General features: G+C 40.5%; 1 protein-coding gene across 7 annotated transcripts in view; it reads left to right on the top strand.

The window, feature by feature from the left end:
- TGFBR3 (transforming growth factor beta receptor 3) overlaps positions 1 to 13185 on the top strand; it is a 305577-nt gene that overhangs the window by 193661 nt on the left and 98731 nt on the right. For all 7 annotated transcript variants that reach the window (XM_077452926.1, XM_077452929.1, XM_077452927.1 and 4 more), the window contains exons 5-7: positions 3558 to 3741; positions 6258 to 6423; positions 11721 to 11868. In XM_077452926.1, the coding sequence (XP_077309052.1) occupies positions 3558 to 3741; positions 6258 to 6423; positions 11721 to 11868 (498 nt within the window). The remainder of the gene's footprint in view (positions 1 to 3557; positions 3742 to 6257; positions 6424 to 11720; positions 11869 to 13185) is intronic.

The raw sequence follows: 13185 nt of genomic DNA on the forward strand, positions 1-13185 counted from the left end.
GCAAGTGTTAGGAAAAAATAAGGCTCTTTTTTTTCTTGCTTAGGTAAATTAAAAGCTGATAGTTATACAAAGGAATATTTTAGAGTTCGCCTTTCACGTGTTTAAACTTGTCAGATATCTGTTAGCACTTTTGGCAATTTTACTTTTTTTACACAGAAGTGAGTACATCCCTCACCTTTTTGGAAATATTCTATTATATCTTTTCATGTGATAACTCAACACACAGCCATTAATGTCTAAACCGCTGGCAACAAAATTGAGTACACCCCTAAGTAAAAATGTACAAATTGGGCCCAAAATTTCAATATTTTGTGTGGCCACCATTATTTTCTAGCACTGCCTTAACCCTCTTGGGCATGGAGTTCACCAGAGCTTCACAGGTTGCTACTGGAGTCCTCTTTCACACCTCCATGATGACATCACGGAGTTGGCAGATGTTAAAGACCTTGCACTCCCCCACCTTCCACTGGAGGATGCCCCACAGATGCTCAATAGGATTTAGGTCTGGAGACATGCTTGGCCAATCCATCACCTTTACCCTTAGGCAGTGGTCATCTTGGAGGTGTGTTTGGGGTTATTATCATGTTAGAATACTGCCCTGCGGCCCAGTCTCCGAGGAGAAGGGATCATGCTCTGCTTCAGTATGCCACAGTACATGTTGTTTTGCTTTGCGTCTATCTATTAAAGTTCTTACAGTAAAACCAAAGAAGCTTAGACTTCTGTCGTGTATCAATGCTTTACTAAACAGAAAAGAAAACTGCACATACAACTGTAGGATACACACATGTGCACATTAATTAAACTAAACAGTTACTCAACTTAGTGTTTAAGATGTAATGTCCTTCATGGTTCCTTGCTCAGTTCAACTCAAGTTCTCCAAAACTCTCCAGCTTCTGGTAGCCATGTCTTTCCTCATTGTCCTTCCAAACACATCTCTTGTCTGAACACATGTTTTGTTCAAAAGCTCCCAAGCCCCTCCCACCAACTTCCTGAATACACCAACTTCCTCTGCTCAGCTCCAAAACCTATCCAACTGGTTTATGTACATATCAATGCAGGGGAAGAGCCTCTGTAAACATATGCTCTTTAATATATCTAACTCCATATTATTGCAATAGGCACTATACAAATTGCCATAGCAACACATAGGTTGCCACTGGAATCCTCTTCTACTCCTCCAAGACGATCTCACAGAGCTGGTGGATGTTAGAGACCTTGTGCTCCTCCAACTTCCGTTTAAGGATGTCCCACAGATGCTCAGTCGGGTTTAGGTCAGAGACATGCTTGGCCAGTCCATCACCTTTTACCCTCAGCTTCTTTAGCAAGACAGTGGTCGTCTTGGAGATGTGTTTGGGGTCGTTATGTTGGAATACTGCCCCGAGGCCCAGTCTTTGAAGGGAAGGGATCATGCTCTGCTTCGTTATGTCACAGTACATGTTGGCATTCATGGTTCCCTCAATGAACTTTAGCTCCCCAGTGCCGGCAGCACTCATGCAGCCCCAGACCAAGACACTCCCATCACCATGCTTGACTGTAGACAAGAGACACTTATCTTTGTACTCCTCACCTGGTTGCCGCAACACATGCTTGACACCATCTGAAACAAATAAGTTTATCTTGGTCTCATCAGAACCCAGGACATGGTTCCAGTAATCCATGTCTTTAGTCTGCTTGTCTTCAGAAAACTGTTTGCGGGCTTTCCTGTGCATCATTTTTAGAAGAGGATTCCTTCTGGAAAGACAGCCATGTAGACCAATTTGATTCACTGTGCGGCGTATGGTCTGAGCACTGACAGGCAGACCTTCAGCCTCTGCAGCAATGTTGGCAGCACTCATACATGTATCTCCCAAAGACAACCTCTGGATATGACGCTGAGCATGTGCATTCAACTTCTTTGGTCAACCATGGCAAGGCCTGTTCTGAGTGGAACCTGTCCTGTTAAACTGCCGTATGGTCTTGGTCACTGTGTTGCAGCTCAGTTTCAGGGTCTTGACAATCTTCTTATAGCCTTGGCCATCTTTATGTAGAGCAACAATTTTTTTTCAGATCCTCAGACAGTTCTTTGCCATGAGGTGCCATGTTGAACTTCCAGTGACCAGTATGAGAGAGTGAGAGCGATAACACCAAATTTAACACACCTGCTCCACATTCACACCCGAGACCTTCTAACACTAATGTATCACATGACACCGGGGATGGAAAATGCCAAATTGGCCCAATTTGGATATTTTCACTTAGGGGTGTACTCACCAGTGGTTGCCAGTGGTTTAGACATTAATGGCTGTGTGTTGAGTTATTTTGAGGGGACAGCAAATTTACACTGTTATACAAGCTGTACACTCACTACTTTACATTGTAGCAAAGTGTCATTTCTTCAGTGTTGTCACACGAAAAGATATATTTACAAAAATGTGAGGGGTGTACTCACTTTTGTGAGATACTGTATAAATGATAGATAAATTATATATTATATATGAATATTTCATATTAACCCATTTTCAACAAGCAGAACACGTTATAGGTTATTTGAAAAATTTTGGTTACAGACCTCAATAATTGCTGCCTAGCTGCCTTTATAAGCTCTCTTGGAACTGCCAACCTTGGTGTGATGACAGAGGCCATTAAGAAAGGGATTTTTCTTTTTTGCGTAGATAAGTTTATTTTACATTTATTTGTTCTCTGTACTGTACTTATGTTGTACATAAAGCTGGCCATATATGGCGCAAAGGTCATTCCCAACGATCCTAGGGAAGTTTACTCCACATGTGGTCTTGTCAGACCTCTCCTGCATTACATCATTCAATTGAAAAAATCAAAGGAGCCAATCAGAAAATTTATCGCCGAACAGTGTGTGCATCCAGTCAGATAAAAAGCCACCAATTTGATGTGTTCTACAATCAGATGCAGGCACTGTTTGGGTCCTTTCACACGGACGATCCGGTCAGTTTTTCAGGCGGACCTGAATGGATGCTCCATAGAGCTGTATGGAGCGTCGGATGTCAGCGGTGACATGTCCGCTGACATCCGAGCCGGATCGGATCAGGTGACGACGGACACTGCTGTCTGTCGTCACTCGATCTCCCATAGGGGAGAGAGGCGCTGTGACAGGTCCATCCCTGCGCAGTATGCAGAGACGGACCTGTCCTCTGCCTGCTCAGCGGAGATCCCTCCTGTGATACCCCGCTGTGCAAGCGGATATCCATGGGGCGGATCAGCACTGATCCGCCCCGTGTGAAAGGAGCCTTTAGGTTTTCTGATATCTGGCAGCACTGGTTGTCAAAATACAATAGCCACAGCAGAATATTCATCTATTTACACTGTCAAATGTGACAGAGAAATTTGTTCCTATAGGCTGAGCAAAAAAAATGTTCCTGTGTATGGTCAACTTGAAACTGGATGCATAATAAAGCTAGTTGTGGCCAGTGTTAAAGCAAAAACCGCAGTATGGACTTTTTCTATCTGTGCATAAAAAGTCCCCAATTGATAAGTTACAAACACCACCCCCACACCTTCCCTGTCCAACATCGAGTAAAACATATAAATGTATTGTCTTCTAGGTATCACGTGGCTCAACTGTCCAGTTTGAAGTAGGTAACTTCTCTCTGTCCGCACAAACAGAAGAAAGACCCCTCCCTTCTGGGAATGAGCACCTGTTACAGTGGACTCAGAGGAACTATGGGGCTGTTACATCGTTCACAGAAGTCAAAATGACCAAAAGAATTGACATCAAAGTGGGTGAAGGTAAGTCAAATATTGGATTGCAGTATTTGTCTTCAAGGTATTTTGTTATTACTAATGTGACCCCATTAAATAATAATCGCCAAATTGTTTAGCAGCGTTGCTGTATAGTAACGTGATGCTGCTGTAAATTTGATAGGTTATTTTAAATCGGTTGGTTTAGCTCATGAGAAAATTCTCATCAACCTGTTCAGTTCACGAGCAGGGAATCATTTTTTATTTTCATGAGTTTAATTTATTATCATTTTTTTGTCAAAATGTTCAGTTCACAAACATAAATATTACATAAGTGTGGAATTCTTATTTTCCTCATGGTATAGGGAATCAGCTGCTTAAAGATTTATTTTCTCTTGAATAATTTTTTTAATGACGTGTTACATTCTCACCAATTCAAATGCCTACTATACATGTTCTCTTTAAAGTGTACAATCAAGCCAAAATGTATTTTCTATGTTTGAAGAAAATGTAGAACTTTCCTAGGCTCCTAGATTGATCCCCACTTCCTGTCCTGCATTTTACCAGACAGGAAGTGAGAAACACTTTTCAACAGTAAATCATAGAGAAATTAAAAGAAAAACTTTCTTTAGTAGGATAGGTATGGCTCGATCTCCTTGAATGTTTTTATTGCTGTCAGTATCCCTGTTGCACACTTTCCCTTGCTTCCTGTCTAGTGAAACCCAGCGTGACAGGAAGTGAGGGCAAATCTCTCTAATAAAGCTTGGGACAACAGTGAAAATTATCAGGACTTCTAATGCCGTGTACACACGAGCGAAATTTACGACAGAAAAAGTCAGACGGGAGCTTTTTATCATATATTCCGATTGTGTGTGTGCCCCATTGGACTTTTTACATTAAAAATTCTGATGGACCTAGAAAAAGAACATGTTCTATATTTTTCCGACTGAACCAATTCCTGTCGGGAAAATCGCTCGTCTGTATGCTGTTCTGACTTACCAAAAATGGTGTATGCTCTGAAGCAAGTATTGGCTACTGGCTTTTGAACTTCCTTCTTTTAGTCCTGTCGTACGTGTTGTACGTCACCGCATTCTTGACGGTAAGAATTTGCTGTGATCGTGTGTACACAAGACAGCTTCAACGGAACTCCGTCGGAGTTATTCCGACGGGAAAACCGGTTGTGTGTTCAGGGCAAAATACTTCCTAATGCTATACTAAAGTAGAAAATGCAAGTGAATAAAACTTTTTTATGAAAAGGAAAACGCTACAACTAAAACATTTGAATTTTTCTGTCCTGGAGTTTTTAAGATGGCGACAGGACCAATTCAAAGTGTATTTCCACTTTTGCAGTCAAATTGGAATAACATCTACCTACTTCATATTTGTTACATGAAAAAATTGCAGCTTACCTTTTTTAAATGCTCTTTTCTGGAACTTCCAGCAAGCAAAAATCCTACTTAGTTCTCTTTGTTTTGGGCTTCTCTATTGTATGTAAGGCCGCGTACACACGCGGGGACTGTTCGCTCAACTTTGTCCGCTGAACAGTGTTTCGGCGGACAGTCCGCTCGTGTGTGGGCTTTCAGCGGACAGTTTCAGCGGACAGTCTGCTGAACAAAGTTTTTCGGAAATTCCGAAAAACTGTCCGCTGAAACTTTGTTTCAGCGAACAGTCCCCTCGTGTGTAGGCTTGTTCGTCAAACTAAGTTCCGCGCATGCTCAGAAAGGATTTACACGCCGAAGTTTGCATTGCAGTGTATAGGACGTCGTTTTCTAGTCCCGTCGTACGTGCCGTTCACGTCATCGCGCACGGTTTCAGCGGACTGTTCGTTCGTCGTGTGTGGCCAAGTCCGTCCATGCTAATTTTGAGCGGACTGTCCGCTGAAACTGTTTGACGGACAAAGTTGAGCGAACAGTCCCCGCGTGTGTATGCGGCCTTAGTGAGAGCTGGTCTAGCTTTTGGGACAGATCATGCTGAGCAGCTAATAAAATGCTTGCACTTAGCCATGACACCTTCTTATCAGAAACATCTAAAGGTGAGAATCTGTTAAAAACTGTGGACCCCCATGCTGATAAAAATGTTTTAAGTATGCTGTGTGAACATATAACAAACATTTAATGGTGTTTTCTCAAATTTGACTGCACAAGTAGAAATACTCTTTATTGCAATGTTTTGGAGCAAAAAGTGAAAAGGTTTTAAAAGTTTTTTTTTTTTTTTTAATGTTTAATGGTTTCAACATTTGGTGGTAGACTACCTGGATCTGTTGTCATGTGTATAGCAAGCATTAGGTTATGTCCGTGAATATTGGTAGGAATTTGTGTACAAAATGAGCATGTCCCTTTCAACCAAACAGATTCTGACTGTAGTATTCTTAGTGCAGCAAAAAAAAAAAGTAATAGTTTATCTGTGTGAAAAACAAGTCTTCAAGATATTTCTATGAAGCCTAAGGTCTGATTTACCTAACATAGTAACTGGTTGAGATATCTAGAAAATGTCAGTTCTGACTGTAACGTCTCAGTTTGTATGTCTGTTCAAAACTATATAAAAAATATATTTTTTCCTTGTAGATGAAAATTTTCCTGCAAAATGCAGAATAGAAAAGAACTTTATATCACTGAATTATCTTGCTCGCTATGTGCAACCACAACCTGCTGAGGGCTGTATTATTGGCCAGAGTGAAGACACAACAGTCCACATCATTGAGCTGGATTCTCCAAGCTACTCATCACATAGGTAAAGCAATTGAACCCAAAAATCAGCTTTTTCATTCATTGTTCATATTTATTACCTGTAGATAGATCAAATATTAAGTTTTGTATCTACAGTATACAGTTCATTGAAGGTTTCTTTTTTTTTTTTCTAAGGCTAGTTCCACCTTTTGCAAAAAAAAAGAAAAAAATGAATGTACCCATATTAAAATATGTGCATTTTTTTTTGTATTGAAGTCTGCAAAGCATTGCAACCATGATCTGTGGATTTCAGGCGCAATGCTCAGGCTCCTGCAGACTATTCCTCCAGCTGTGGGTCTGTACCAAGTTATGGATCTTCAGTTACAGAGCCGGAAGAAGAATCAATGGGTCATAAATGTGGTGGCATCACCGCACATGTGCTCCATTGGGAACGAGATACCGGCATATGGAGTTTGTGGCTTTTTCATTTGCGGATTCCTGTGAATGAAAGACATGGCTGAGCCATGCACAGCCATGCCAAATTCAAATAATGGGAAGAGCTTTTGGGGAGAATAACCCCTGGTTTCTTTAAGGGGGCAGGAGCGATTTCAGGATGGGGGCTGTGGGCTGTAACTATGTTTTACGTTACCCTAAATATTGGTGTACCATGAAGCATGGTCAGGGCAGCACAGTTGCCAAGTGGTTAGCACTTCCATCTAGAAGCACTAGTGTGGCCAGTTCAATTACCAACTATGACACTACCTGCCTGCAGTTTGCATGTTTTCCCTGTGCCTGTGTGGGTTTCCTCTGGATACTCTGATTTCCACCCACACTCCAAAGACATGCTGGTATATTAATTGGCTCCTGTCTAAATTGACCCTAGTATGTGTATGTATGAATGTAAGTTAAAGTGGAGGTTCACACAAAAATTGAACCTCCGCTTTTCGGAACTCTCATATGTCACTTTTGACACCTTTCAGGGGGGAGGGGGGTGCAGATACCTTTCTAAAACAAGTATTTGCACCCACTTGCGGGCACAGACTCCCACGGGAGTCTATGTCTTTTCCTGTCCCGCCACACTGTCTGCTGGGACACACACAGGTCCCAGAGACAGCTTGGACCATTCTCGCACATGAGCAGTAGGGAACTGGGAAGTGAAGCCACAATGCTTCACTTTCTGATTCCCTCACCGGGAATGGCATCGGCAGCAACCGAGAGCTGATCGATTGCTTGGCTTCGGCTGCTGACATTGCTGGACTCCAGGAAAGGTAAGTGTCCATTTATTAAAAGTCAGCAGCTGCAGTATTTGTAGCTGCTGGCTTTTAATAAAAAATTTTTTAGGATTGACTCCCTCTTTAAGGACTTTCGATTGTAAGCTCCTTGAGGGCAGGGATTGATGTGAATGTGCAATATATATATATATATATATATATATATATAAACTGTGAAATGCTGTGTAAATTGACAGCGCTATATAAGTACCTATAATAAATATGGACTTATCTTAAAAAAATATATATATATTGATTGCATTCACATGGCTCTTTGTGTGTATGTGAGTGGGAAAAAATTGGACCTGACTGAAATATTTGCTTCTATTTTTGTGTAATTACAGTTTAGTCAACACAAGCAATGTTTCCCAGAGTTGGTGGCATTGAGATAGCCAAAGTTCCACATATGCTTTTCATTTTCAGTACACATTACAGTCCCTGATCCTAATTGTCGTTGGAAGTTAAATCTGAGGTACCATGCAGCTGGTTGCCTTGGTACAGGAAACACCCTTGATATTTTTAGGTTGCCGTATTATAACCTTTTCTGGTTTTATGTGCTTTGAATGAAATTCCTTCAATATTTTTTTAAAAAATAATGAAGGACTAAACTTGGATATCTCTAGCTTAATGACATCGTAGAGTGCCAAGAGTGCTAATTTCCTTTAGAGCCGGGGTGGATTACTTACAGCTGAAACCTTGGTCCTTCCAAACCAACAAATCAACTGCAAGTCATACAGATAAAGAAGTATTCAAGTCAATGTATATTTCTCATTTATACAATTATTTTGTTTGCTAGTGAAAACAATATAGAGTAAATCAGTTTTTGGAATGCCAGAATGCTGACACTTTTAGGGAAAAAAAAAAATACAGCACTAGTAATTTAGCACAAGCGACAGCTCTACTGTGAGATACACACAGTGACATACCAATACAAACAAAAAAGCTGCGCTGACCATAAACTCAAAAATACAAAATATATTAAAAATGGTGAACACACAGTGTGAAGTTATTAGTCCATATTTATCATCTAATCCTTCATGAAGAAAAAAGGTGAAAAGTGTGTATCACTTTAAATTCTCCTTGTGACAATAATGTTAATAGTGACTCACACCACAAGAAGTGTGCCTCCACCAAAAAAAAAAAAAAACAGACTTACCAGATGGCAAGCATTTGGAGCTTTTCGGCTATTACCCAGCCAAAGCCTTTATCCTATAGGGGAATCAGATGCCGGCTCTCAAAATGGGACTCATTCCACATGAAGTAACGCGGAGCGAATGATCTCATGCTTTCATAAAATCCAAATGGGGTCAGCTCCGTATTCAATGAACAAAATCACCAGGATGACCCAAAAAGAAAGAGATCGCCATAGTATAAAACCAACTACACCTTTATTAATATAAATGGCATTTCACTTACCGTTAGGAGCTAATATAAGAGCATTTGATAAAAAAAAGCCGGCTTGCATGAACCACTCATCCTTCTGGGTTTGTAACAGTGCAGTGATGTCAGCGCGTCCCTCCTTGGGAGGACACAAGCTCCAAATACTTGCCATCTAGTAAGCGTATTTTTATATGGGGCGCACATCTTTTTGTTGTGTGAGTCACTATTAATATCATTGTCACAAGGAGAATTTAAAATGATACACAATTTTCACCTTCCTTCTTCACGCAAGATTAGATGATAAATATGGACTAATAACTTCACATTGTGTGTTCATAATTTTTTAACTATTTTGTATTCTTAAGTTTATGGTCAGCGCAGCTTTTTTTATTTGTATTGGCATTTTAAGTATTGGTACCACCTTGGATTAGATTCCTACCCAACTTCAGCCAAAACTTTTGCAGAAGTGTGTAGAAATTATGTCAAGCGGTAAGGTGGACTGTGCATGAACATGCAAGGTCTACTTTATTGACGCTCCACCACCACCAACTATTTCAAGAGGGCACCTAAATGAGGCATTGTAAAAAACGAATGAAATGAAATACTTACTTTGAATTCTGGTTTCCATCCATTTTCTGAGGCATCGTCACGCCGAACAGATGTCTCTCCAAAAAGCTCAGTGTTTTGAAATCCCTCAAATTTGTGCCCCAGCAATGAGAATAACTATCCAAATTTTTTTTTCCATTGTTAAGCATTTACACCAGGTCAAGTGGCCTTGTACATTGGGTTGGTTATAAAGCAAACCATATGGGATGTGATTTTTTTTTCCCTGCAATCACAGTTTACAGGAAAGAACATCACTTAATTCTTCCATCATTACAGTCAGTGTTGATGGGAGAATCTCTCCTGCAGCGCTATCGTGTTATGCCCACAGGGAGCCTTCCCTAAACAGCAGAACATAATGATTACTGCTAGCAGCATTAGCCGCCGATGGTAATCGCATGAAAAAAATTGACAGGCTGGTTCTACTGACATTGATTGTTGGTCCACTCCAGAATAACCAGCCTGCCCATAGATGGATTAAATCTTGGACGGTCCCTGCTAAACTGGCTGATATTCAATCCATCTTTGGCCGGCTTAAGTCATTTCTAATTGTTTAATAAGCTTATAACACACAACTTGAAACAATAATGGTTTACAGAGCATTGACAGTCTTTAGAAGTCAGCAAGTTGCTTCATGTTGCTTTGAAAATTGAAACATCAAAGTGCTAATTGAGACACTTTTTTTATAACTAATTTGCAATAAAAAAAATGAATTCACCCTTGGGCTCAGTGTCAGCATATTTCCTTTGAAACTTAAAATATATTTTGGGGCCTGGGGGGGCGAGTGTCTCTTTCATACTTGGTCCACTTCTGTTGCCCTTTTCTTTTTTTTCTTGACTCTTTTTCTATCCTCCAACTTTTTCTATCCTCCATCCTTTTCTTTTTTCTTTGATGGTCCTGGTCCTAGTTCTCAGGGTCGTGGTCGGTACACTCGAGGACATTTGGATGGAAGTTCTATGTTGACTGACCACTACCTTAATATTATTCCCATTATGAGCTGTGTACATTGCATTCTTTACCATAGTCGTCAGGTCATTGTTTTTACACCAATTGTTGGTATGGGCCATGTACTCGGGAGACATATCCCAGGAGAGTAATGCCCCATACACAGGGTCGGACATTCTAACCACAAAATCCATTGGATTTTTTCAGACGGATTTTGGCCGAAATTTGTCTTGCATACACACGGTCACACAAAGTTGTCGGAAAATCTGATCGTTCAGAATGAGGTGACGTAAACCACGTACAACGGGACTATAAAGAGGCCAGTAGCCAATAGCTTTCGTCTCCAAATTCACTACACACGATTGGAAAAAGTCAGATCGGATTTTGTTGTCGGAAAATTTTAGATCCAGCTCTCAAATTTTTTTCGTTGGAAATTCCGACATAAAAAGTCCTATAGAGCCCACACACGATCAGATTTACAGACAACATAATCCGCTCAGACTTTTTCTGTCGAAATTTCCGACCGTGGGTACAGGGGCATTAGTCAGGTTGAAAAAAGACACAAGTCCTTCTAGTTCAACCAATTGAAAAATAAAATCATACAATCCCATATACACAATCCAATACCCACAGTTGATCCAGAGGAAGGTAAAATCCCCCAGCAAAGTATAATCCTATTTGCTCCAACAGGGGTAAAAATTCCTTCCTGATCCCCCGCGAGGCAATCGATATTCCCTGGATCAACTTTACCTATAAATGTTAGTAATGTTAGTATGATGTATCGCTATTGTTCCCAGGTTGTACGCTTCATTCTTATAAAAGATAATAAATATATTAAAAATAAAAACAAATATGGATTCTGTAATTGTACTTGTGATTTAGTAACATTCTTTTATTTTGTCCACTCTCCATATGTACAGCATGCAGGGATTTGGTGCTAAGAGAATGCTCTTAACATTTAATTTTGTAGATAACTCCCAAGACACTCCGTTCTGTTCTTTTTCACTTGCCATTTGTTAGTGCAGTCTGTTTAGCACATGTTTCACAATTTGGAGAGAGCCGCAGTGTTTAATTGGTTGATCATATGCTGGAGCAGAAGACGTTAAACTGACTGGAGATAACTGGCATTCATCTTCATTCTGTTTTTATTGTTCCCATTTAGTTCATTCCAGGTGGACATAATCATTGACATCAAGCCACTCAATCCAGATGCCAAACTTTCCAAGAGTCTTGTTCTAATTCTGAAATGTGAAAAGGCAGTCAATTGGGTTATCAAGACGCACAATATTGCAGGCAAACTGCACGTTCTGGTATGTTTTTGTTTTTGTATCTCTACTGCTATTTATATCTACTGTATTTATACGCTATTTTTAATATATAATTCCACACATTTTAATGTAGTGTACAGCATCTATTGTGTTGCATTACATATTTTATATCTAGCCATACTTGCCTTGCATTTGCTGTGTGGGGTCCTGTCAGCACAGACCGGCTTGACAAAATCAATTTAAAAATGGACTGAGCCAGGAGGAAAACTGTTGACCGAGCAGTTCCTGCATCCTAGCAGAAGTAGTTACTGTTGGGGTATTCATACAGGTGTTACTGCTGTCTAAATACAGTAGTCAACAGGGTAGATTCCTCCATCCACGCCATTAGCTTGGATAGGGAAATCAGGGGATTTCTCTGATTTTTTTTTTGGCCATACCTCTCCTATGGATCACATTAGTGCAGTTCGTTCTACACTTCTGTGACCCTTTTTCAGCTAACAGTGGGCTAAAGTCCATTGTCAGCTGACGTCACTTACCCAGGCCAGGCCCGACCATATGGTTGAGATCCACCCAGGTACCTGGACTGGCACTCAGTTCAGCCTCTCTAATCTAAGGAGAGGATGAGCCAGCCCATTCTGCCTTCTCCACAGCCCAATGCTCCAGTGAGTGCAGGAGGGGAGAGCAGAGAGCCATTGACTGTCACAGCTCTCTGCTCAGTGTGGAGGGGAGCCAGCAGGGGACAGATGCAAATGCGTGAGTGAGTAGGTGAGTATAAATGTTTCTTGTTTTTTCTTTAAATATGGAACCTCTCCTTTAAAATGTCAGTGGGCAGAGCAGTAAGCTGTTGAAATTGAATTTTCTTTATGCAAGATCTCTATTGGGTCACAAAAAAAAAAAAAAAACGGATATATATTTTTATATTTTCTGTCACTGAGATCTTAAAGCAGAATTTAAGTTAATTTTTCATCTTTCCATCTATTAAATCTTTTGCCCTTGTTGTTTTAAGTTTGGATAGTAAAACATTTTTTCCCTGCCAGTAAATACCTTATACAGCCCACTTCCTGTTTCTTGTCTGGAAAAAAGCCTAGGCTTATGAAATCATGCACAGCTCTCTCTCTCACTCTCATGAGAGTTTGCCAGGAAGGGAGGGGGGTGAATCATTAGAGGGCCAATGAGAGCTGCAGAGCTGGAGGTGTGCCTCTGTGTAAATCCTGGAAGTGAACAGACAGCAGCTTCAGCTGCTCACAGTTAAAATGATTGCAGGCAGACTCAGTGGAGGGAGATTTCTGCAGCATATATAGGCAAGTACAGAATCACAGTATATAAAAAATAATATGCAAAGTGGTTGGAGGGAAGCTT

The sequence above is a fragment of the Lithobates pipiens genome, unplaced genomic scaffold (assembly GCF_037356315.1).
Source record: "Lithobates pipiens isolate NorthernLeopardFrog02 unplaced genomic scaffold, aLitPip1_a1.2 Scaffold_23, whole genome shotgun sequence".
In the NCBI taxonomy this organism is placed as follows: domain Eukaryota; kingdom Metazoa; phylum Chordata; class Amphibia; order Anura; family Ranidae; genus Lithobates; species Lithobates pipiens.